Source organism: Passer montanus, unplaced genomic scaffold (assembly GCF_014805655.1).
Source record: "Passer montanus isolate IOZ18808 unplaced genomic scaffold, ASM1480565v1 scaffold5, whole genome shotgun sequence".
NCBI lineage: Eukaryota > Metazoa > Chordata > Aves > Passeriformes > Passeridae > Passer > Passer montanus.
The window spans coordinates 12,664,405-12,691,935 of record NW_024369929.1 but is presented as its reverse complement, the minus strand read 5'-3'; the positions used below and the strand labels follow the sequence as shown (position 1 = coordinate 12,691,935).

Genomic DNA, 27,531 nt, shown 5'->3' with positions numbered 1-27,531 from the left:
ATGATCTAATTGCAGATACCCTGAAAACAGAGAAAGTCTAAATTAATCAGCGTGTTTACAGAGAGCAATTCAGCCTAATTGCTGTGAGCATTTGCTTTCCAAACAATTACTTGCTCTAAGCTGACAAATACCCAGCAGAGCTCACACACATCCCTTCCTCTGGCACTCTGGTATCAGCACAGACCCAGGCAGTGAATCACAGAATGATAAAACACCCTGAGCTGGCAAAACCCACTGGGATCACCAAGGTCTAACTCCTGGACAGCCCAGAGCTATGAGTGTGGGTTCCTGCAGGTTCACTGCTGCTGGAAGTAAAAAAGTGTATGTTATTCCACAAGTTTCTTTCCTTTTATTTTGTCCTTGGGAGGCTGATCTGTGGCACAGGTCACAGGAAGCCCCCCAGGGCCCTGTGGCAGTGGGGGCTGTGAGATGTGAGAGCAGAGGATGATGTGCTGAGGACAAGGAAAGCAGGATGCACCCGTGGAGAAGTTGCATCTTCTCCCCTTGCTCCCTTCACACTGCCTCCATCATGAGAGGAAAGGAAGGAGAGAAAAACCAAAGCGCAGCAACAGGAAACAAATGAAACCTGAAAGGAAGAAACAGAGATGGGGCACAAAGGTCCCGTAAAAAGATCAATGAAACACAAAACCAGGTAGAAAAGAATAAACACAAAGTTCAGGCTGGAACGTGTGGTTAAAAGGGAAAGAAAAAGAAAAAAGACTCCAACCACAGCCACATCAGAGAACTGTGTTTCTTGTAACTACACTGTTTAACAGATGAAAAATTAAGTTTAAAAGCACAGGATTTGGAAATGGGAGGGGCTTCTCACCCTCACAGGCACGCAAAGCCCAGTTTCTGATTATTCTTACAGCAGCAGAGCTGGGTTTGCCACCGGAAGGAAGGCAGCCCTTCCCTACAGCTGTGGCATCACTTTGTTCACTGTTCTGGCAGCATGACTCAACCAGGAGCAACATGCACAGCCAGAGCATCCCAGTGCCAAAGGGGAGCGGGACCTTGGAGATTTCTTCAGGTTGACCCAAACAACCACAACCCTGCCCTGTGAAGATGAACCAGCAGGTGAAAATGGGCTCCAGCCTCTCCCAGCTCAAAGCATAAAGTTGGACTTCACAAAACAAGGGTCAACAAGGCCCTAAAATCACAAATGGTGCCACAAGATGCCAAAACTCAGAGCACCAGTGATTTTTTTTAATGCCGAATGAGGTACAGAATAATCATCTCTCTGTTCTGCCAAGCTGCTCCACAGATATTAATTTAAAAATACATTTCTGCTTTCTTACTACCTGCAGCATTAGAACTACACAGATGCAAACTCCTTGTCATCCCTGAAACACATCTAGTAACAATAATACCATAAAAAATACATTTAATAAAATCAAACTTCTGGTGCTGTGTATGTACACACATACATAATCTTCAATGTCTGGCTCATCCCCTACAAGAAGTATAAATGTAAGACCCATGCACTGCCTAACTTTGGCCCCAAAGGTGCACACAGGTAACATGCCAAATTTACCATCTGCTTAGGCAGTTTCTGCTGTGTGACTGGGTGAGACTGTAAGCAAGTAAATCAGACTCCAAGCAAGCTGATGACCAACAGGTAACACCTCTCTTCTCCTGCATCCCTAGACAGGACACTGATTTTGACCCAAAAAAGAGTTTTTGGAGCTTCTCTACTTTCCACCAGAACTAAGATCCTTCTCCAGCAGCACTTGGATTCCTTGGCTGGGGCACATATGTTGGGTGTTGCTGTACAGAGGCTTTTTCTTTCACTTACTCTTCAAAAAAATAGATAAAAGAGGAGAAGAAAACACTGTAACTTTGATTTATTTTTCTTTTCTGCATTGTTGTGCAATTTAGAGGAAGCACATGCATCTCTGAACCAGTGTCCTGGGCTGATGCAGCCTCTCTAAAGAGAGCAGTACAAGGAGAGGAGCTGCAGAAAGTCACAAGAGAGACACAAGAGACAGATAAAAAGCAATGCAAGAAGTAAAAAGTGAAGGAAAAAATTGGAGAGAGCAGATGTTAACAGGATTAATATTATGAAGAGGAAAAAAAATGTAATAAAAATCTGGTAAAGTGAAGGAGGAATTTATATCACACCAAAGGGAACATATCCTGGAAACAGCAGTACATAGTGAGGCAAAGAGTCAGAAAAAAATACTGGGAAAGTTGGAAAAAAGTGAAGTCTGCAGTTCTAAATGGAACTCCTGCTCACCTTTACTTGGCCAAGCATAATTATTCCCTAATTAATAACTTAAGCATACAATTAATAAATTCAGGGAGAAACCTGTGATTTTGATGAGTAATGCCAGGATGGTTTTTAGCAATAGCTCTTTCCAATGTCATAAATTTCTCTCGGTCACACAGCTTAGATTTATTTTTACATGTACACACAGATAAATACTTCTTACACTGGGACAAAACAGAGGCAGAAACAGACTGAACATGAGCACAAGAGACTTTACTCAGCTGCCAGGAGAGGGCATCACCCACCCACACTGCAGCCCCTAAGCGTGAGCTACTTAAACTGTTGTAAAACAAAATTTAGGAGGAAAATGCAAACATGAGAAGAAGGCAGGACACCATACTTAAATACCATTTTCTTTATGTAGATAAAGAAACTCCTTCAAAAAGTGTAAACTGATGGGTTAGATAACTGCTTTGAGATTTTTTTTTCCAGATAAATCGCTGATTGCATAATAAATGAAAATTAAAATTTAGGAAAATTACAAGACTTATGTTAAACCTTATTTAGGCTAAAGATGCTGGGGCATAAAATCTCCACTCAGTCTGTGTGAATATTTTGCTTAATTCAAATTATTCAGAGCACACTGATACACCCCAGCACAGCAGCTCTAACCAGCACCAGGGTGGGGGGAGAGGAGGGAAGCCAGACACTCCCAGCCCACAAGATATCTCTGGGGCTTTCTCACACTGAAGAGATGAGCAGAGCTGACAACATCCCGCATTCAAAGGCACGTGGAGAAAGCCCAGTGGCTGTAGGTCAAGCCCCAGCATCACACAAGGATGTCACATAACCTGAGTGACAGCAGAGCCCTGTAATGATGGGCATCCACTGTGGGCTTTTTATTTTTTTAAGGAGCCACCACTGCATGGCGGTGACTGATGAATAATCATTAAGGCACTGTTTTCTCCCCTCCTGCTGCCTGTGCAATAAAAAGCAGCAGTTTTACTGAAGGAAGCATCCCCTCACATACTCAGTTTACTAAATGAGAGGTCATTTACCACAAAGCAACAGAGACTCATCCAAAGGGATTTTTTTCCCCCCCTTATGTTGTTTCCCTGTGCTGTCCAATGCTTCACTAAGACAAGCATTTGCTTTCTTACACAACAAAACACAGCCTAGAGCAAAGTATGCTCTGTCTTCTCCAGAAATACTACTTTGCTGGAGTTGCTCATTTCTAGTATCTTTTTCCTAGGAAAAGTTGGATGTGTCCTGGCTTGTGCAGCCTGCTAGTAAAATCTGATCAACTGTTACACTGTTAGGAAATACAGGCTTTTGTATAACCACTAAAGATCTTAATCTAGGTACTGGTTCATTCCTTCCAAAAACTGGTAGGAAAAACAAGCATACACTCATCCAAAACTTACTGTTTTGTGAAGCCATGAAAAAACAGCATGGAAAAAGTTAACTGAGATACCAGGCAACAGAAATCCCAGCGAGCACCTCATGTGAAATCAGACAGGTCCTTCCAGGTGCAAACCCTCACAGGCCTTTAGGCTCTGCAAGATGATTTTGTTGAAAACCAAATGAATAAACCCCATGGCCTCATCTCAAAAGAAGCTGCTCAGACATTTTTCAAGACAAAACTACCAGAACTGTTTCCACATGCAGGAAAAAAAAAATGAAATCAAGCCTAGACATATGGAAGAGCTCTCTTTACAGGTTCAGACTGAAGGTCCTGACACAGTTGCTGCCTCAGGGTGCTACAGGCTGCACAGAGCCTCTGGCAGGACAGGTCTTCCCTCCACAGCAAGTGACTGGCTGCTCATAAGCATTTCTACTCCCTCTTTCAACATCCTGAATAAAAGCCAGGTTAAGGGAAGGCATTTTCACATATTTTTTCCAGGAATTCCCAAAATATTTTACAATTTATTTGATATGTCATTTGAGGGTGGGGTTTTGGGTTTTTAGGATTGTCATTGCTCAGTCACATGCCAGGTTAGACAGGATTGTTGGCTTACAGCCCTGCCCCTGTGGTTTCCCCTTTTATCAACATCTTTTACAGATAACCCCAAAAGTAGTCCTAAAAGCAGCTCCATCATTTAAAAAAAAACCTCCAGAGAATAATTGGAGGTTAAATTCAAATAGAATTCCTTGCAGTTCCTGAATGGGTACAGGTGCTAAGGGCAGCCAAGAAGGAGCTTTGCAGGTGCACAGGCAGAGGGCAGCTCCCTCCCCTGTGTAACCAGGGTGGATAAACCCAACCTCTGAGTGCTCTGACCTGCAGGAGAGACACAAGCCCATGACTTGCTGCACTGCAGATAAGCAGCCAGCTTGCTGCCAAACTGAGATCAGTTATAAAGGAGTGAACAAAGTGATAAAGTGTGTGAATTCTGCAGGAAGCCAGAGGGAAGGTGGGGCTCACCACAGCGATCCCTGATAACCAGGTTCCTGCCTTCCTTCAGGTGGATGGTCAGCAGGTAGGCAAAGGGGCTGGGCAGCTCACTCAGGCAGTCGTTTGCTTCCTCCAGAGCCTAGGGAGAACAAAGGAATCAGTCACACACCTCTTGAAGCAGATCATAAATGAGGCAGGTGTGCTCCCAGTGCCGCTGCAAAGTTCTGCTCTTTCCTTAGGGCAATCCTTGACAGAAAGGAAAAAAAAAAGAAAAAAAAAAGGGAAAAGAAAAAAATATTTCTTTCCCAGGCTTTACTTCACTAGGCAAGTGGCTAAGTATCAGCATCAAGCATGTTCAACAAAGCACCTGAAAATGAGTGGTGATATAACAATCATAAATGCCTGCACAGGTTTTCCAAATCCTATCAGCTCATTTTTTTCTGAGCTATTTCTTGACCATTCATAGCATCTCTCAAGTTGCAAGGGACCTCTAAACATCATCAAGTCCTTTGTAACTACCTGATAACCTCAGGAGGAAGAAAACATTTCACACAGCTGCTGAGAGGAGAGCACAGCACTTCTTTGTGCAGCTCCAGAAGAGAGAAGGCCAGTGGCAGGCAGTGCTGGCTGTGAGCTTTAGCAGAAGCAAACTCAAGAGGATTTTTGCTCAAGGGAGGTGCTGTCACAAGGTTACACAGCTCAGCATCATCCTCCAGCTGATACACTTGGTGAAAACAGCTCTGGACAGCACTTGAGAGGTTATCAGAGGGCAAAGGCAGAGAAGTTCATCCACAAAGCAAACACATTTCACATGAGAATAACATGTCAGAACTGCCAGGGCCTCTTCACACTGCCCTAAAACTGATTTTGCTATCTGCCAAACCTTACAGCTGTGTTATTTCATGTATTTACTTTAATCCAGTTTGTTCCTACACTGTCATTTGAATATTCATGCTGCTGCTCTCATCAGTTACCAGTACAATGTAGATATTATAGAGTACTTCAAAAAATCCAGAACGTTTGGGTCTATTCAAAATTAGCAACCACTTTGAACTACCAAAAACCTAAACAACAAAAACACAAACCCATCACTAAATAAACAAATCCCCCACAAACTGAAACACCCGCCTCAAAAAAAAAACTAACACACTGGGCCAATCTCTTGGATGGGTTCTTCACCTGATGAGTTTTTGAATTTGTAAGAAGCAAAGAAGCTAAATCTAAAATAAATTGTGTTTCTGATCAAGCTTCAAAATGACAGGACTTACCATTTGGTCATCAAAGTTTTGAGATGATAGGGAAGAGTCAAAATCCATTTCTCCACATGGGTACTATAAAACAAATGATACAATGAATTAGACAATAATAGAGGAAAGAAAATGCTCTTAGCATCAGTCAAGAAATTACTCATACATACATGTAAGAAATGAAATGCTCTTACTTATGCTTACAGATAATTTAAATATATATTTCTTTTTCCTGTTTTATGGTAACTGCTCTTAGTCTCTTGAGTTTAATCCAGGAAAAATAAGAGCCCGCTTCCAGGTAGGAATAAATTTCTTCTTCTTCTCCTCCCCAGCACTGGGTGCTGAAGGTTCTTATCACAAAGCTCTCCTGATGTCTGAAGGTTGTTGTGTCTGGCAGACGGCTGCTCTCACTTTACCACAACTTCTCCTTCACCACCCAAAAAGCAAGTTCCACTTAAAGGTTTTTAAATAGTTTTTTAACTTGGTTTGGTGTTTGAGGGTTTTTTTTGTTGTTTGTGTGAAGTTGTTTTTGTTTGGTTTGAGTTCAAAAAAAAAATTGCTCATCTGCTCTCACTTTACCACAACTTCTCCTTCACCACCCAAAAAGCAAGTTCCACTTAAAGATTTTTAAATAGTTTTTAACTTGGTTTGGTGTTTGAGGGGTTTTTTTTTTTGTTGTTGTTTGTGTGAGGTTGTTTTTGTTTGGTTTGAGTTTTTAAAAAAATTGCTCAGGGGGAAAGTTAAACAGAAATTGTCAAGGGGAGAGGTGTCCTTGCTTTGGATGAGTTAATTTTCCTTGTAGTAGTTGGTACAGTGTTCTGTTTTGGATTTAGGCTGAGAAGAATGTTGATAACACACTGATGATTTTAGTTGTTGCTGGACAAGTACTGTCCCTCTGCTGAGGAGCTGGCTGGATATCAGTCAGCAGGTGATAAACAATTGCACTGTGCTCATTTGTTTTGAATATTTTAACTGTTGTATCATTTCTATAAAAATATTAATTAATTTTAAATAGTATATAAAATATACAATTAATATAATTTTTAGACTTTTGTGTTATACCACCTTTATATTATAATGCATAAAATATTCTTAAAGTAATTACTTCTTCCTTTTCTGTCCTTTCCTGTCTTTATCTCAACCCACAAATTTTACATTTTACCCTCAATTCTCTCCTGCATATGATGGTTCCCACTGAGCAAAGAATAAGAGAGAAACTGTGTGATATTTAGCTGCCTGGTGGGTTAAACCCACCAGAGAAAATAAAAATACAACAAACATGTACTTCCCCCAACTTGCTGCAATAACTGGAAGATCCAAAGGACTTTTTAGGAGAGGAAGTCAAACATTTATTCCTAAATACTGACTCATCCAAAACCTTGAGGGTACAGTGGCCCAGCATGGAGTCTGTGTGAAGTGATTCATCAGCCAGGACACCTCTGATGCTCCTCTGGCTGCTCCAAGAGCCCATGACCATCATCTCAGCTGAAGAGGACCAACATGCCTGGGAAACTCCTCTGGTCTGATGCAGGGCAACCGCAGCCCATTCGAGCACAAAGATTTATGCTAAGGGCAATCTGGGTCTGCAGAAATGCACACAAGGTGGAATTCGATCCTCATGTGAACGTGTGGGAACATCCAAACCTCTCCAATGAGAGCAGCATTGTGTGCAGCACTACAGAAACATTTAAAAGGCAACCTGCTCCTGCACCAAAGTACATAAATCTTAGCTGTATTGACATGCTGAAATAAACATAAATACCCTTTGTGCAATTCTTTTCCTCCTCTTCCCGCAGATACATATATTACATATCAGGAAGTACAGTAATCCAGCATTGCAAGTAAGATTTCCCTTGCATGACAGACAAAATCTAACTTTATGGTTCCCACAGCAATCATAACTTGGCCACCTTGCAAAAACACATTAAAAGTGGAAAAATTATCATCATAAAGAGCTGCAGAAGAATTTTCTCACACAACCGAGCAGAGTTACAGCTGCTAGGGGAACCCTAACTTTGAATTTTCTGACTAGTATGCATAAAATCTCACTCATGTGCATTAAACTTAGTGTTTCTTGGAGTCTCTGGCTTCACAGGAATCTCCTTCAGGCACCATCATTGGCACTGGTAATGGTCTCTCTTTACAGCTTGTTTTACATAGCACTAACATGGGATCAAAGAACTGTATTGAAATTATAGTAATTTTTAAAGTGCTGTCTTGGCTAGCTTGACATCATTTATAAAAAAAGAATTACCCTCAAAATTATGATTTTGTCTTTATTCTGTTTTTTGTTTACTTGCATTACATCCACAGATACTGAACAATTATAATTTTAAACAGAAAAAGTTGTTTGTTTTTTTTTAATTTCAGCTTCACATTATATAAATGACTGTTATTCTAGGTAGCTAACTGCAGTGAGATCACTGAATATAGATAAAAGTCTTGGTGAAAACATGGTCCTGAAACCTTGATTTTATCGAACTACAGTGACTTCTCAACTTTAAATAAAAGTGGCCACACCCAAGGGGGTCACAGCCCTAAATATATTTGCATGAAAATAAATCAAGCAAGAGTAGATGCATGAATGTACATAAACTGAAAGTTCTTCTTGACAAGTGTTCCCACCTCTGCCTCCCCTGATTTCTGCAGAATTATTCAAAATACAAAACCACTGAGTGCATCTGCAACAGGACGAGGCTTTGGGCCAGTGACTCATTGCAAAGTATTGGCAAGGAGATAAAGAAATATCAGAGCACTTCAGCGATGACACGTGGCCATGGACAAAACCCAATGGCAAAAAAAAATGGCATTACAGGAACCTTTTACAACCTCAATCACGCAGGGATTCAACATGCTGCTTCTTCAGCAATGGGGAACAGAGAGCAAACCTCTCGACAAATGGAAAAATGGTACCTGTGGGCAGAGCCTTGGTGAGGACGGGCTGTGCTGAGCACCCCCAGCTCTGCAGGGGAGTTCAGACAAGTGACAAAACCACAAGCACATGCTGATCTCACCCGTGAGGATCTCACAGTATCAGGTGGCCAAAGACAACCAGGAAATGCGTAGGTGGCATGTGACAAGCAATTCAGGGGGGAAAGAAGCTCAACCTACATTTCTGCTTTTTGTAGTTTGTTTTGTTCCAGGGATCTGCCTTCCTTCTGATTTACCTCCCTGGGCAGGGAGTGATGCTCACACGAGAACAATGGGAACTCTTGTGCTCCTCAGAGCAACCCCACCCAGCACTCAGGGACCAAAGTCCTCTGTAACAAACTATTCCCATCCGAGGCACACAGCACAAATCCGGTTACTGTTCAATTAAGTACATGCAAAGCTGAATATTGAAGTTGTCATAGAATCATAGAATACTGAGACTTGGGCTGCAATGGACCTTACACATCATTTAGTTCCACCCTCCCTGCCATGGACACCTTCCAATATTTAATTTGTTTTTCACCGGATTCAATATAATTAAATTTGCTCAATACTCCTTATTCATTTCTACTTTCTTTTGCTTCACTCTCTCCTTTTATTCTCAAGGAAAAATATAAGTTGCACTGGAGGCTGGTTACAGTAAGGGAGCATATTCACATAGAGAGATGATCTGCCATACAAGTAAATACCAAATGATTTACACACACCAGCAAATACAGAAATACACATTTAGGTAAAGATGTAAGTGCTGCAGGAAATAAGCCAGACTCAGACTGTGCATCTGGATGAAACTTGACTTGAGGTTAAGCTATTTCATCACTATACAGGTACTTCATTCTCCTAGAACACTCAGTTTGCCCAAAATCAAAGCAGGACTTAGTATTAACTTCGTTGCGCTGAGGTAGATTTTAGATTAGGGTTTCTGGCATACAACAGCAGGAAAAAGCTGCTGCTATCATTAAAACAACCTGGAAAAACTTCCAAAATAATGAGAGGCCACATATTTACCATATACCGAGTGATGTGCAACAACTTCTGAGTAACGTTTTGAGCAGAGAAACAAAGCACTACACTATTTCAGTCGCTTTTCTTAAGTAGCACTCAAAATAAAGAACACTCCAGCAAGATGAAACCAATTTGTGAACAATTTAGCAACCCTACGCTGCAAGTGATGGTCAGTAACCACCAGTCTGACACTTTGCATCACAACAGACTGGGAGCCAACACCTATTTGGTAGGAATACACAGGCCTCTGAGATGCAAAACAAGCAGTTTATATCAGAAAGGATCACTTTCCCCACATCAGTGCTAATCATCCTTTTGAAGGTGCAGTTAAAAACCAATTAACCTGTGAAATCCCTATTCCCAAGGGAAGACTTGGAATAAAAAACGCCCAGGTCCCATTTTGGCATCTTGGATGACTACAGAGGCAGCTCCCACAACTGCAACAATCAGGTAATGAGAAAAAGGCCTCAGAAACCTTCCCAGAGAGGACTCAACAGGAGTAGACATACTTCCACAAAATCTAACTAAAACAAATTTTGCCTGAAGTGTTTCCTGCAGCCACAATCTTCACCTGCTGTCGATATGATGAAGCTATCATAGAGCTCCTCAGGATTCCCAATTTGCTCAGGCCAGGCAGGAATTAATTTCATGACAGTCTTGGTCTCTGATCCTCCTGGGACACTATGTCCAGGCACAAATACTGGCCACAGAGCAGGGGGAAGAAAAGGGGAACAAGACAGTGCAGAGAAAACATTTTAGTTTTTCACCTCCTTCAGTCATCACTACAAAAATCAAAAAACAGTCTTGAGAATGAAGCTACATGTTCTGTTCCCCATCATGTGCTTGTTTTGGTTAATTCCAGGAACAGGCAGAGCTCACAGCCATCTTTCACCTATTGCCTTTATCGGTCTCGAGTGGGAGGATGGCAAATTGATTGTGCTACACAGAAATCTTGGTAACTATATTAACTAGAAAGCAAATGTATCAGCACCTCAATTCAGAGCTCAGAGAACTGCAACAACTTTTTGCTTTGAGCAAGCAATTCCAACAGGTCTGAAAAATCTGAACTGTCATTACAAATAATGGAAGAATTATAAAAGAACTAAAAAATTGGAGCAGTGTTATTTGCAGCCCCAGACTGACAGGAAGGATAGCTGAATTAGTCTTGAATAATGAGTATAAAGTTTAGGCTTATTTGCATTGCTCATTCATCCCTTGAACAGAGCCCCCTCCTCACAGAATGGTTCAGATGGGAAAGGATCTTAAATTTCACCTCATTCCAGCCCCTGCCATGGGCAGGGACACCTCCTATTACACCAGGCTGCTCAGAGCCCGGTCCAGCCTGGCCTTGGTTGGATCCTCCATCCCTTTATAAGCCAGAAAATAAGGAGCAGCACAAGGAGCCCACAGGAGGTGGTGACTGAGCCCCACTGCTGCTCCAGCACCCACCTCTGTCCCCTCCTCGCTCAGCGCGGCGCTCAGCCGGGAGCTCTGCAGCAGGTCAAAGAGGTCCTCGCTGGATCTCCTCTTCTTCCCCTCAGACACGGGGCTGCCCCCAGCCTCAGCTCCTCGTGAGGACAGCAGGTGAATGCCCACAGCTTGAGTGTCTGGGGGGGTGACTGTCACCTCCGTCCGCGTCCTCTGCTGCGACGCCCACAGCCAGTCCTCTCCCACTGCCTTCACTGAAGTGTTTCTGCTCTTCAGGGACACCACAGACCTGGAAAAGCTCTTGGGGGAGCAGCTCGACAACACCTGAGCACTTGAGTAAGTCGTTTCTTCTTCTTCTTCTTCTTCCATGAGAGTCTCCACCTCCAGCATGTCAGGCACTGACACGCTGAGACAGCGGTCCAAGGAGTGGCCCTTCCTCTCCAGCATCTTGCCAGACCTCTTCTTCGTCTTCCTCACGCTCAGGTTCCGCAGGAACGGCCGGGTCTTCTGTTTCAGGGATCCCCACACGGATTGCTTGTCCAAGTCCATGGCTGCAGGGGGAATCTCAGCAATGCCGCCTGCACAGAACAGCTTCAGCGATCCCCAGGGTGACTAAAAGGAATGTAGGAAGGAGGCAAGTCAATCACAAAAGTGAACAGCCGCTCAAGACTATGATTCATGTTGTCTCATCTTAAAACTTTCAGTCATTTCTCTGAACAGTTAAAACGGAGCATGTCACATTAGTAAGTGCTTCCAAATACAATCTGGTGGGTAGGTTTGATTATTTAGGAGGAAAACAGCCAGAGCAAGTATTTATTCCTACACAAAAATGCAATGTCTGCCCACTACTTCATTATTTCCAAGAGGGGACATTATATTTCTTCTTCTGTCAAGCCCTGATTTGTGAAAACTTGATATTTATCCAATTTGAAACAGTTTCTGTACAAAGCTTACTGACGGGAGTTAAATCGTGATAATGCAAGCACACAAAACTTCCTGGCAAAGCTGGCACTGACATTTCTGCTGCCACTTTCCCAGGCCATGTAGGGCTTTGTTGGCTATTTCCAAGGCTACACGGATTCTTACAGGATGTGTTGTTTACAGACATGTAAAACAGCTCCACAAAGTAAGTAGCTGAGGCAGAAGAGAGGACTTGGAACTTGAGGAATCCCAACTGGGACCCCAAAACACTCCCTTACATTAACCCACTGTCAGTGAAATCTGCAGAATTAGTTTTCCTTGTAAAGCAGGCAACTGAGAGAAAAATAATAGAAAAATGGATGGATGGATCACTTTTGAAAACCTGCTAGTGGACTCATCTTTGAGTTGATTCATAATGAGCACTTACACAGCTGAGAGGGTCAGGAATAAAAGAGCTAAAATAAAATCACTTACTGTATGTGCATCGTAAGGGAGCAGGGACACCTCTGTGCACAGGAATATCCTCACAGACAGACTCTTCCGTGGTTAACAGCTGAGCAATCATCCTTACTCTGTGAAAAGAGGTGGTCAAATCATCATCAAAACCCAGTAAGGAAAAAGCTGGTGAAACCTGCAGATTTACTCCTTTACAGTCACACACACAGAGGTTACAGTACATACCCACGTCCTCGGTAATATACACCCATTAACTACATGAGGGCTGTTCCTAAACTCACTGCATGTTTACCTTCTAACTATTGCATAATCAACAAAAAAATTGCTTCCCACTGTTTTCCTGATTATGAGGAAAAACACCAGGACAGGCAACAGAAACATAATTGTTAGATTAATGCACGCAGAGAAATTACTGCTTGCTTTCAAAGAAATCTACTCTTGCATTCATTAATTTGAATGAGGCTGTATAACCAGTTACTTAATAACTTATTTAAATAACTTTATGACTAACCTCACCACACTTGCAGAGTGTTCAGGAATCTACAAAAAATTCTCTAACTGCATTGCTGTCTAACCAAAGCTGCACAATCCTCCCCTCCCCTATTTATACTGGCAAATAAAGAATATCAGCATTATTATCTTCAACACAATAAATGAATAAGCTCAATGGCATTGCATGCATTCACAAGTCAATAACAGGTTTTGCCCAAACAGGCAAGTGTGTTAGTATAGATGCATCAGCTTAACATAGCCACAATATCGAAGCGCACATGGACAAACTGAAATTGGGTTTTTCCCTTTGTATTTCTCACTGAACTCAGGATGAAGCACAACAGATTTACAGAGGGAGGAGAAAAGACATAAATGCCAGCCCAACTTGACTGGGGATGGAGGGAGGGATGCCTGTGCTGGATGCCCTGCACAACCCCACGAGACATGGCTGGATTTGCCCACACCAGCTGAGAGCTTTCACTGAGGCCCTTCCCCGTCTCCATAAAATCTTGACAAGGCAGCCACAGCCTCCCTGGCAGTGTTCACGTGCCAGCAACAGAAGTTATTGGGCTAAACACGTTTGCACAAAACATTATGAAACACACTGCTGGGAGTCATTTAAACAACTCATCTTCTGCTACTGCTCTCTGCATGGCTCGCCTACTTGTACTGAAACCTGCTGGAGCCAAGATGCTGCAAATAAAGGCAGAGCCCAGCTCAACATCCACTTCCCAAGGCACTTAGTGCTTCCCATTCCCTTCCTGTTATTCTCCACCCCTCTCGCTTTGAGGACCCACTGCCGTTGTTTTTATTTTGTTTGCCTTGAGATTTTGTTACCAAGGAACAGACCTATTCCTGTAGGTTTTTCCAGTTGCTTTCCCCAAGGCAAATGTTCTTTTTCCCAGCTGGATTGCCTCAGTTGCTGATTAGAAATGCCCATTCTAACAGGGACCACACTGTGTCTCTGATATCTACCTGCATTTAACCCACAGCGGGCAGAGTCCTTTTCAAGCCCAGCAACAACACAGTGGAACCAAAATGTTAAAAAAAATTGTAAAAGTGGTTTAGTTAAGAAAGCAGGGATGGCTCCACTGAGCTGCCACCTCACAGCTGCCACACTGGAGCAACACATCAGTGATATTTGCTGCACAGGAAGCAGCACCTTGTCTGACTGAGGCCACAGAAGAAAGAAGCCCATCCCTGGTCACTGGATTGCCTGGAACTTTAACTGTACTCTGCCCCTGAACCTCTGCACACACATTCCTGCTGCAGCTACAACTTCTCTCATAGAAGTATTGTATTTACAAATAAATCAACCCAAATGATGGCTATGATACACAATTAACAATAAATGCACAAAGTGCTCTCATCTGAGAAAAGGGTAAATACAGTCTGAAGGGCAAATGCACTCTGACATCAGCCATCTGCTTTTTCACTTCCTCACCTCAAGCAGAAGACACACAGATCAGCACCATGACAAGAAATGTTCCCTAGGGAGATCACTGGAAGATTGGGAATGGGGATCACCCTTCTCCCCAGTGGTGCTGGAGCCAAAATTGCTGGGGCCAGCCCATACTCACACATACAACTCTTCTTTCTTCCCACATCAATTTCCTCTGCTTTTCTCTTCCATACAGAACAGCATCAATAGAAATACTTTATTTTGAAGAGAGAGAAATTCTCCAATGCATGTAGAAAGTGGGCCCTTGGTACCAACATGTTGTTCATGTAGTCCTTATCCTCCACAGGCCAGAAGTTTTCTCTCTTCCTTCCTCAGCCTCAGAAGTTCATGGCCAACTTTATTGCCAAAGATTCACTAAGCAACCACAGGGAAAAAACATATTTTGGCAAATTCTTGGTCTAAGATTGGCCTCTTTATTCTTCCCCTTTCAATGGCACATCGTAGCAAAAATCTGCAAACAGAAAACATTCAAAGAGACACACTTCCTGTTATCAATTTAACTCTGTTGTTTTTGATTTAATTGAATGGCTCCTTTTTCTTAGGTATCAAGAAAAAGATCATGTTTTTAGTCTATCTCCTTCAGCTTTCTCTTTAATATGCTGCCAAATCTCAAATGCTCGGAAGAATCCATATACTTTAATCTCTTCCTTCAGAGAGACTGCTTTTGATTGCACCTGTCATTTTTATTATATCCTTTTATTTTGCCATCTCTTCCTCTTTTGGGGGCAATAGGGACAAGAGAGAAAGGATTACTGACAAAAAAGTTGGTCACAGCTCACTGTGACAGAACAAATATTTCTAGCATTTTATCCTCCCTTAAGTATCTTCTAATGGTCCTTGAGATTTCAAAAAAAAAATTATGTGCTATGGTTTCTTTCAGTAAAACACTCCATATGCACTCCCTTAAATTCATATAATATTTAGAGCTAAATGATTTTTTAGATGTTCTACCAGGTGGCTAGAAGAGATATTTCAAATGCCACTGAAAGCTTAGAGAAATCATCCTGCAATTCTACTTCACTTACTGACTTGACAGGAAGCCAGCAAAGCCACAAGTGAGAAATACTGCAAGACACTCTGAAAATATTATAAAAGCGCCCAATATAACCAAGCAAATAAACTGAACAAACCCAAACTGATTTACACACTGGAAATTATAGAAGAAACTGTCTTTCTTCACTATGGAACCATTCCCTGCACACGCAGAAGTGCACCGTGTCCACTGAAGATGCTCCTGGTTAATATATTTAAATACCATCTTCAAAGTCAGCCAAGATGACAAAAACACACCTGAGCACCATGCCAGCACTATTACAGCTCTAGATTAATTAAATCTATTAATCCTTGTACTCATTTGCTTATCCAATGAAGGTGAAAACTTTGGGTCAGTGTGCATGCCAGCCACCTCTAAGTTCAAATTCAATCAGTGTGTTTTCACCTACAACTAAATGCTAATAAACACTTAAGTCCATGGCAGCTGAAATTACCAACACATGCATCAGAAGCTGCTAGGAAGGTGCTCCTCACTTGCATGCATATTAGCATAGATTCAAATTGGAAGGAACTAATGGAACTCAGTGTAAAACCTCTATTGATTCTGGCTGCTCTGCAATAGGATAGTAACCCCAATCTCTGCCTGTCTGGCACATTCACTGACTTAAAACCAAACGCATGAGACATTGCACAAATTACAAGAAAAGATAATTACATTTCTCTTATGCAACATAATATTTGGCCATGGAAAGTTCTAATATGAGTTTATAACCTTCATTAGGTTTATAATGTCTCAATTCAGTGCACTGAGAAACAAGGCTGACAAGAAGGTGATAAAGGGAGCAGGGGGAAAGGGACTGAGGACTTTTTTTCATATTTTTCTTTTATCTTTTTGCTATAAATTGAGTCTTCTGGCTCTAGGAGCCATAAATGAAACGATTCTTCCCTGGGAGAGAAAGGAAAATATCAGGGAAATAGCTCTCTGCTGGCTGAACAACCACTGCATGTGGTAGGTGGTTATTTCTATAACAGAACACACCAAGTACCCCAGGTTTTTAACATCATTGTAGCTCAAACACAGCCAAAGACAAACCATTACTAGGAATGGAATTAGTTTTTCTAAAGAAACCAACACTTCCTTCCCTGCAATGGCTTCTTTCAGTCCCTTATCTGGCAATGCTTTATGCTAAGCACCAACAGCCACAGAGATAAGAAAATATCATCCAAATAAAGTAAACCTATGTTCAGCATTACCAGTTTGCCCTGGAGCATTCCAAACCCAGTACCAGTTATTAAAAGGGAATATTTTACCAAGGGCAGGATGTTCCTTGGATCACCAACCCCTTCAAGCAAGCACTGTGCCTCCTTTGCAAAAAAAACAAAAAAAAAAACCAAAAAAAAAATTAAAAGAAAAGTCCCAAGTGGAAGGCTGAGCTGGGTGTGATCCCAGAAGGCAGCAAGGGACACTGAATTCCCTACAGCACAATACGGACAAGCTGAGACAGCCTTTTCTCCCTGCAGCATATGGCAAATACCTGGACTTAAATTTGATAAGGCACCAGAAAAAAGAATCTAATCTCAATCTGAGTCTGCACAGGGTAATTACCCAGGGGAAATCAGTGTTAGAATTATTTTTAGCACTAACAAGCATCACAGAGAGTGCACTGATGCAGTGCAGGTAAAATCTTCACTGCACAGGTGATTTGCTGCTAAAGCAGGGTCATGGCTTGGGCAGCTCCCAAATCTTCCCACTGAGCTTAAGCTTCCCTGTGGGGCTTCAAATGATGCCAGTCTGTGGATACAGATCCTGCTCTTCTGTTGCTCTGCTGTAACAGATTCATTTGCAGAGCGTAGAGGGATGCTAAACTCAAATATATAAAATAAAATAGAGACTTGACCTGTTGCTGTCAGCCAAACTAGAACAAGTGCTTCATAAGAAACAATTTCACACGCTTCAATGGAAACAAGAAAACCAAAACAAACCAGCTTTATTTTCTTGATGTGGGATGAAAGAAATCGACAGACTCTGCAGAAGATCACAAGTAACATCCAGGGTAAATACAAAGCTTAAAGAAAATCCTGGTTGTTACATGCAGATAATAAAGGCATCTAGAGTAATATTTTCTATTTTAGGTTCGGGGATTGTTGTTTTCAGTTTGGTTTGGGGTTTTTTTTCACAGATTCATGGGGTTTTAGGATCTGGGCTTTATTACATGCAGATAATAAAGGCATCTAGAGTAATATTTTCTATTTTAGGTTTGGAGTTTGTTGTTTTCAGTTGGGTTTGGGGTTTTTTCACATATTCATGGGGTTTTCGGCTCTGGGCTTTTAGATCCCATGCTTGGCTTTTTGATTTTTAATTGGCTGAAATGTGATGAGTTTCATCTTTCACAAACACATGAAACAAGCACACATCCTCCTCCACTTAACAGCAAGAGAGGAACAGGGCCACTTTAACTCCTTAGAGGCTCTTTCGCATAATCTGGAGGGCTTTTTTCTCAACATTTATGAGCAGACAGTAACTAGGAGAAATATGAGAACGACCAGCTGCTACAAGCATCTTAAAATAGCATCTGATAGTGAAAGTTACTGAGAAAATACCGTGCACCTGCCTCCAGCTTATGAAAGTATTGCTTTCATTTTGCTTCTGTCTTTTCTAAAACAGAAGAAAAATGATGAGTATGTAGAGAGGAAATGAAGGAGGAAGTGTTTGGGTGTATTTTTACAAACATATTTCACAAGTTCCTTCCACTCTTTGAGCTTTCTTCAAAATATTGTGGCTTGAAATTGTACCTGTGCAAAAAGGCCCTTTCAACCTTTCCAGTCGAATTTGTGGGATTGTACCAGAACGGGGCAATCAGATATGATATTTACAGTGCAAACAACACCTGCTGGGCAGCAGAGCTCTCCAGGGACACCTGTGCACAAAGATCTGCTTCCTGCAGGGATGATGTGCACCTCAAACAGACTCCAAGGAAGATCCTGCAGGGGCAGATCCTTCTGGAAGGCACTGTGCCATCTGCTGAGATCACACCAGCAACTGGAACACTTCTTCCCCACTGACTGAATCTGGTTTATCATTTGTCTCATTGTCCCCAATCCCATCAGAAGATCCCTGGGAATGCTGGCACCTGGAGGAGCAGGGGGAGAGGAAAAGCTGGTGAGCAGCCAGGGTAAGGAGAGGTGTAGGTACAAGCAGAGTATGAGATAAAAAGAGCTCTAAAGTAACTGGGCTTACATGAGGGACAACACAAAACCAGGATAGAGGCAGGTACAGACATGCTGAGGGAACTGGTCCCTGCTGGAGGAACTCTGCTGGGAATCCAGCCCTGCAGCCTCCTTCCTCCTCACTCTCTCCTTCCAGCCCCTGCTCACCTCCCTCATAACAAAAGGTTTATTTTTATAACAAGAGGTGCACAGAAATAGATCCTCCCTTTCCATAACTCTCAGGGAAAACAAACCTAGGAAGGAAATCAGAGACTCACTTCCACTGGAGGCCAAATCAGCTCATGCCTTTTACTAGCACTTAAATCATATATTTCAATAAAAGCAGCTTGTGACTATACGCAAATTACTCGTCCATGTGCCAGCATTTCTCCCTAAATAACTACTATTACTGTCACACTTCTTATCAAATTTCAGTGACTATAGAGGAGAGGTCTATTAAAAGCTCTGTGTGATTCTTTATTTAACAATTTACCAAAATAACTCAACCAGAACACTTTTGATTCATAAAAATGCCCTGATAACAACTTGAGCAGGACAAAAACCTACAGGTTTGCCTTTTTTTTTTCCTTACTACAGCATGTTCCTCTTTCCCACAGTAACATGGCACAAGTCAGGCACAGATCCTCAGTGTATCTACAGGTGAAGTGAATCAAGTGTTTTTGCAGTCTTTTAATTCCCAAAGGCAGGAAGCTGAAGAACCCTAAAGAAAAGAGAGTTTGGCGTGTTGCAGCACAGCGCTGAATGAGGGAATTGCACCAGTGGTAGCCCTAATTTTCTGCAAGAGCCACAGGTCTTCCTACAGAAAAAAAACAGCACTTAAATATCTGGAGTTGGGCATCACACTGAGAAGGCTGTAAGGGAAGGGACACAAACAGAGAAAGCCCTTAAGAATCTCTTGGTGAAGTCAAGTGTTTGAGAGTCTCACCCTGGACAAAAATTTAGTACTTTAAATATGAAGAGGCCAATGCATACCACTAAAACCAGTCACGCTGCACCCCTGATGTCATGACAGCAAAGTGTTTGGCACACAAACGGCAGCACAAACCCAAAGACTCCTTTAAACTTCCTTTTTTTCCCAACTGTAAGGACTGAACATATGCCAGCGCACATCTCTAAATGCCAGTCATTTTTCACAGGAAAGAGCCAGTACTGAAGTCTCTCTTTCCATCCACCATCTGAGTTTTCAGCCTCTGGGCACTCCAAACCTACACCTCGTCTCCAGTTTCTGTTACAGCATTACTTTCCTCACTGAGGAGATCAGGTAAAGTTTGCAAATTTTACGCAAGTCCATTTAGCAATTATACTTTGGCACTTCCAAAGTCTTAACACTAGGGTTTTGGTTTGCTAAGGATGAAGTCCCTACATACAGGCAGCAGCAGCATCACAAGAAAACCACAAACTGTGATTCCAGTAACTCTTTTAAGCTTGAAAAAAGGGACAAAAATTAAATCATAGGAATACTCTGCTGGGGTGAATAAGTGACCTGTTCAGGATTTTACTTGCAGAAGTTCAGAGAACCTCAACTATAGCAAAGCCTGTTTTTTTTTAATTCTGGTTCCTGGAAGTGATCCAATCAGAAAAGCTCCACGAAACAGGAATATTGTCATTGCTGAGCCGGGATGACACCTGATGAAGCAATTAAAAAATTCACTTTCAGTTTTTCTATGATTCAATATGATAAACCTGCTCTGTGAAAACCTGCAGACACATTCTGCAGTCCTTGAAAAACGATCTGGGCCTGATTAATCTGTGGCATATTTGCCATAGGCAGGGTGGGGTAGATTGCTAAACTTTAAATACCATCCCTTAAACATATTTACAGCTCTTGCTGCCCAACCACACTGGCTTCTCCTTTGTACACTGCTACCACCGTGGGGTTTTTTGTATGTTTTTAATCCTCCTTCATGCACACATAGCTCCAGGCAGGATAGTTTAGAACAGATCAAGCTGACCACTTGTCCCATTCACATATTCTCCAAGTAAATGTTAAGTGCACAAATTATGACTACTTAGCCTCTAATTAACCAATAAAACATGAGTTTATAATCATGGATGTTTAGTTCTGGTGAATACTGACTAAAAGGTATTTTAATTCAGCTGTCATAATTTATACAGTTTCCTGGTTTGGCTCGTGGGTTAAAATCACATAAAGCTCAAATCCAGAACTTTTCACCAGGTGTCAATAAACCCTTTAAAGATGTAGTAGTGTTGTTTTAATGGATTTAAGAGCTATTCACATTTCAGTTCCTCTGTCTAGCAGATATGGACAGGAGTCACCAATCTGGCAAGTGTCCTGAAATACAAACTGCTCACAGCCAGCTGAACAGATCTGCAGGTTTTCTGGTCAAACAACTTTTGCACCCAAGTAGGTGAATGTTTGATCAGCTTTCATTTGCTTACTATCAAAGACCAGACAGATTATTTGTTAAATGCTACTATGAAACATTTGGTGAATGGGAGGAACAAGAGGCCTTGCTGAACTGAACACAAATCCTTGTAGTGAGATTTGTATCTTACAGAATTGAAGAAAATTCAGCCACTTATACAATAAAATAAATTAAAACTGCACCACAACCACAAAGGCATCATTCCCACTGTTTGAATTTGAGAAGGGATCATTTATTCTAAAATAATTACAAGAAATCCCAAATAGCAGGACTTCTACAAAATCCACTAGAATATATAACTGGAATTAGATGTTTGCATTCAAAAAGGAAAACAAGACAAAATAAAACTCTCCAGTTAATTGTTTCCAAGTTGAAGAAACTGGGAACAAAGCCTGCTATTGAATGAGCATTAATGATCTGCCATTTGGATCCGCAGATGTTTCCCATGAGGGAAGACAGCAGAAAACATTCCTCTTCAAACCCAGGGAAGCCGCGACAAGGGGATGAGTTATGTTCATTCATTTGGATATTTTTATTTGAAATTGTCAAAACCATTAGGTTCAATAAGATTTTACTTCAAGGGGAACCTGCATCCAATAAAATTTCAAAGCACTGAGCTCTTAATCTCTCCTCACTTAAACCTAAATGAGTCAGACTTTAAAAAAAAAAGAACTTTCATAACCGTGATAAAGTGAGCTGAGAGAGAGACTGCCCCATCCTTGCTGACAGCTCCTGATCATCACCACCTCCACATCAATGGCAACACAGACAAATGCCTGCTCAAATAAATTAGCATGGCCCCCTCACTTCCATTCACCCCCATTAAGAGATTATCAAACAATATGGATTATACACCCTGCCCTGGTTAGAAACTTAACTTCTAGAGCAGGGCTTATCTATTTGGGAGGAGAGAATAAAAGTGCACACTCATAAATCCTAAAAGGACAGAGCTGCTTCCGTGTCTTAATTTATGGTGTTACTCAGAAGCAGAACTGTTTTATTTCTAAATTGGCTCTGATCTCAAGGCAGTAAAGGTACATAATTCCAAGAATCCCCAGAACAGTGAAATTCTCCCAAACCTAAAGTTTCCAGTAAAGCAAAATTTACTCCACAAACTACATCTATAGTTCTAGGAGTGGGCAACAGAAAGAATTGTCAAGGGTACAAGTGCTTCCCAGAAAGGAAGGATATGAATAAGATCTCCTTTTATTTCTCCCCATCCCAAAAGGCCAACAAAACCAAACAAAGACCTCAAAAGCTACGTTAGTATTAAGCTTGCATTTTAGCAAGTTGATTTTGTGGGAAAGTGAAAACAAGGCAGTGAAGGAGCATCTGTGTAAATACACAGGAACCAGGCACCCACCACAGCAGGAGGAAAAGTCACCCCCTGCGTCACTGCGCTCCAGCTCTCGCCACCACGGACCAAAACACCAGGAGCAGCAAACTAATTAATTAGTTTGAACTAATGACCAGCAGAAATTGTTACCAAGAGGCTCTCCTTTAAGGCCAAAGGTGGTCACAGAGTACATCCAACCTACCCAACACGAGGGTCCTCTGTGCTGGTAGGAGGGGTTGGACACCTACATGATCAGACTGGAAGATCCAGCTTCAATTCCACAGGCTGACTAGAAGACTGAGCTCTGGGGTCTGTTTTCCTCAGAAGTCAATAGGAAACACAGACACAATTTGTCCCCATCAGTCCCCACCTAGGGTTTGACAAGAGGCAATGAAAGAACCAAAGCAAGGGTTAAAAAAATGCCTAAAGGTCAGCAGGCTGCTCATGTGAAGGAAATAACAAAAAAAGTCTTCTTAGAAAAGCAGTGTGCATGTAAAAAAATAGAAATTAAAACTAAAACTATTACATGTTCCAGATTTTCCCACAATAATCCAATTACTTCACAATGGAGATTTGCAGCAGCACTGTAGCCTTGCAAAAGGTCAACTCCATGTGCTTTACCAATTACGATTATGAATAGGCAGTAAATCAAAACTTAAGGAAACACAGCATACTATTTACTTGAGGTTTTTTCCCCAAATTGAAGTTGCATCTAATGTTCACCTGTTTGAAACAATTCCAGGCAAAACAGCAGTGATCCCAGGAAAACCCATCCAAATTTCCATCACGCACAGGACACAAGGGGACCACATCACTCCAAATATCCACATAGCCCAATAAGCTGCCTCTAACTCTGACCAAAAACAGATGCTCAGGGAAAGACTATAAGGTCACAAAATCATACTGGGATTCTGCCTGCAAAATAATCTCCTTGTTTCCAGGAATCTGTGATTTAGGAGCCGCTTCAGCTAGAAATTGTACCTGCATCTTTGTGATTAACAGCCCCTGGCATTTTCTCTCTTAATTTGCCAAACAACTTTTAAAATTCATTTGTATCTTTAACAGGAAGATATTGGAGTAATGAACTCCGCAGATAAATTATGCTTGTGTGAAGCAGACGCATAATTTAGCTATGGAAGATTTTTTTTTTAATTGAAGAGGATCTTAGGAAAAAAAATATCTTTGAATCCTGCTCATTTATTCTTACCTCTTTACATCTTGAGTTATGTGAAATTATAAATAATTGTTCTCTGTTTATTCCACATCACTCAGATTGTTCCCACTTCTGCATCTCCTCTCTAATGAACTCTCTTAATTGAAAGAGAGGTTCATTCAAGGAACCTTGTTACTGTTACACCATCCACACATCTGACCTGGCACACACCACAGGCTTTTTTTCCTCCCCCCAAGATAATTGATTTGCCTGAATATATAATGTAGTGCAAAACAACCTAAGTTCAAAACCATCTAGGAATGTTTCAAGAAAAGGTAATTAACATCTAATTTTCTACAGTCTTTACAAATATTTTACCAAGTAATTTCTAAGTTGAAAGAATAGTTTAAAGGGTTTGAAAATTACCTCTGGCTGTGTGGCTTTTTAAAGGACTGAAGTTTTTGATTAAGAAAAATTAGTAATCCCTTAATATTTTAAAAAAAATAGAGCAAGATCCTCCTTTATACCACTCCAGAGTAGGTTTTTGATGAGTTACTGTAAATAGTTATATTCCTGCAAGTGTTTACCCTGGCACAGTGAGGCATGAGGCCACAGGGCTGCCAAAAGTCAAATGTGCCTTAGGAGGTGACATCCTCAGGGCAGGACAGACAGATTGCACATCCACAGTGCCTTGCAGCTCACAAGATACCCAATATCCAGGGAAGATAGAGAACATCTAACAGAAAAAAAGTCTCCATCAACAAAGCTTACTACTGATCCCTAAATAGGACCAAAACCATCTGCCCACGCAGCAATCAACCCACAACGTGGCTATGCTGGTGAACCTGTAGTTACACCCAAGCTAATTCCTCCAAGGCAGAAATTGCCAGGTATCAATCATTTGATCTTACATGGGAGACTTGGCCCAGTTTCTCTGGGTCTTCATTAGAACCCTCACACAGAAGATAATGGGGATTTAATTCTTTTGTGGATCACAGAAAATCTTATGTGGATTACAGTGGGATACACAAAGCCTTGATATTAAGACACATAAGTTGTCCAAATATGACTATTCCATCTGGTTCTATGATCTGATTTTACAGAATCAACATCTCAGGAAACAGAGGTGCACTCAGGATCAGCTGTTATGCTGATACGGGATATAAAATCAGAGTTCCAGGCACTTGTGGTTCCAACAAGTGCCATCCTCACAATCCTGAAAGACTAATTAAGCCTTAAGAAACAGCCCCCTTGAACCCAGGGAACATTTAACTGCTTATGTTAAATAGGAATAGATAAAAAAGAAATGTTCTTTTTCTCATAAACAAGCTCCTATGCAAGCGTGTTATCTAATAAGTACAACTGGAAGTAAATTGGGAATGTGGGAAGAGTGCCAATGTAAATCCTCCAATTCTGAGGAAATCAGGAGCAATTGTCCACTCAAGGGTGGAAACAACACAGAGGAAATGCAGAGCATACTTGGCATGCTTTGCTCTCCTCTGCTGAGGTAAAGCTTCCCTCTCGCCCGTGCCCAGGCAGAGGGACCCCAGGTGATGAGACCCCCAACTCTCTGCACTCTGGGAGACTGGAATTCAAAACCCCATACTAGAATTAGTTCACCCAGGTGATGGGTGAACAAAACAGTTAAAACCCAAAATTCTCACAATGAAGTGACAGCACAAGTTGTTACACACATCCTGCCTGAAATTGACAGCCACTGGTGGGGGCCTCATGCCAACCTTCTGCTGTCTATGAGAAATTAAAGATAAGATGGGCAAATCTGCACAGTGCAGACTAAAGAAGGAGAAGCAGACACTCAGTATTGCCTGGAAATGTCAGTGGGACCAACCAAGAAACTTCTGGGGTGAGGTTTATCCCCTGTCCCAAGCCCACTCCAGCCACACACACATCCTGACTCCAGCTCCACCAAATCCCACTGAACTTCAACATCCAAGGTGCAACCACTGTTCTCCTCAGGACTGTTCCTTGCCCGAGCAGGTAGATTTTTTTTAACAATCATCTGTTCAAGTAAGAGGTGCAGTTAGTCCAAAAGCAGCGGCTTACATTACCAAATGCAAAAGACACTGGGGGGAAAAAAAAAAAAAACTGCAGTGAAATTAGTGAAATTGAGGCAGTTACGGTTCTAATTACCTTGAATGACATGATAAGCAACACTTCCAGCACTGGTACAGCCCCATGCACTGTCCCAGGAGGAGATAATTACAGGAATCCCTGGGCTGTTTAGACACCCACCTTCCTGTCAATGACAGTGGTGCCTGTCCTCATACCCTGGTTTTAATAGACACCTTAAACCCACACATCTACAAACTATCCCAGAGCTCCTTTAATATAATCAAAGTTAAACTTGTCTAAACTGCACAAAATTTACCATTCTTATTTTTTTAAAGCGCAAAATGGTTAAGAAATAAAATGAAAATTTCCTCTCCGCACTATTTTTGGTTTTTTCTTTCCACAGGCAAAGTGAAACTACACATACTGAATCCATCTTCAGGCTACAGCACATGCAAGTTTATTTGTTTTATGATAAGCTATTTTATGATGGCATTGAACAGCAGCAAGAAATCAAACAAGTAAGATTATTACTCAAATACACTCATTCATCTTGACAGCTAAATCGACTCACTCAGCAGTATCATTTCAGAGAATTACTGCAAAATACATGACAAATTCTACACTTTAATCACAGCAACCTAATAGTAAGATATCCAGGTGAGAACTTGTATTTTCTTAATGCCACGTAGCAGCAATTCAGCTTTCAGTGTGCTTTGAGCAACCGACTGTCATAAAACTAAGGGCACCAACTGGATCCCTGCCAGTTCCCATAGTTGTGCTAGGCGAAAATCAATGAAAATTCACACTACTTCTCATTACAACGGTATGAACAACTCTTAAAAAAAAAACCCAAACAAACAAACAAAAAAAAACCAAAATAAAAAAAAACAAGCACACAAAAAACCCCAAATAAACTATGTCTTACATGCTACATCTCCCTCAAAGTTACCCTTAAAACAACTCCGCTATGTCAATGCACTTGTGTGAATGTTCCACTTTGTTGTTTGTTTTTAGTTTAGGGATTGTTTTTATTATTACTGTTAAATGGCTTATTTATTTAGTCAAAGTCAACAGCCAACCAAGTCCATTTCAGCCAGCAAGTGCACATGGGGATGCGTCGGTTCAGTGAGAGCTGCCTGAGGAAGCAGAGAATTTCCCCAGCATCATTTTCTCACATCAACGGCGACAAAAAGCATTATTCACACAAGGTGCGAGTCCCAGCAGCAGCATCACTAAAGCGCCACACGGCAAAAAAAGCGAAGCAACCCCGAGCGTGCCACGGCCAAGTTCGTCCTGCGGGGCGCCCGGGGAAGCACCAGCAGCGGAACAGCGACCGAGCTGCCAGAAAACGGGCGAAACCCGCCAGACCTCAAAAAGCAAACAAACAAGAAAAAAAAAAAAACAAACCCGAACTACAGAACCACGCTCGCCGAACCCGCCGGGCTGCCCGGTCCCGGCGCGCTCCCCTCCTTTACCTGCCGGCCGCGCCCGCAGCCGCCCATGGCACTCGCTCCGCCGCCGCTCCCGGCCGGGCACGTGTGCCTGTCGCCGCTGTCACCGCAGCCCCGTGCGGCCCCGGCCCGTCCCCTCCCGCCTGCCGGGGCGGTGCCGCCGCCGGCGCCTCCCTGCGCGCTCCGCTGCCCGCCCGCCCCCGAGCCTCCGCGGCTGCCGCTGCGCGCCGCTTCCCCGGCATCCCCTGGAGCATCTTCCCGGGGCATCCCCCTGGGGCATCCTCCTGGAGTATCCTCATTGGGCATCCCCCTGGAGCATCCTCCTGGAGCATCCTCATTGGGCATCCCCCTGGGGCACCCAGCTGGA

General features: G+C 42.1%; 1 protein-coding gene across 2 annotated transcripts in view; it reads right to left on the bottom strand.

Moving 5' to 3' along the window:
- The window catches only part of MCTP2 (multiple C2 and transmembrane domain containing 2), a 117,650-nt gene extending 90,359 nt beyond the window's left edge, over positions 1-27,291 (bottom strand). The window contains exons 1-5 of one of the 2 annotated variants that reach the window (XM_039723485.1): positions 27,189-27,291; positions 12,608-12,705; positions 11,234-11,824; positions 5,870-5,932; positions 4,632-4,740 (exon numbers count right to left, since the gene is read on the bottom strand). In XM_039723485.1, coding sequence (XP_039579419.1) covers positions 4,632-4,740; positions 5,870-5,932; positions 11,234-11,761 — 700 coding nt within the window. In that variant the 5' untranslated portion in view covers positions 11,762-11,824; positions 12,608-12,705; positions 27,189-27,291. Of the gene's footprint in view, positions 1-4,631; positions 4,741-5,869; positions 5,933-11,233; positions 11,825-12,607; positions 12,706-14,661; positions 14,791-27,188 lie in introns of those variants that run through there. The other variant, XM_039723486.1, reaches the window with a different exon arrangement.
- Positions 27,292-27,531: the final 240 nt, after the last annotated feature.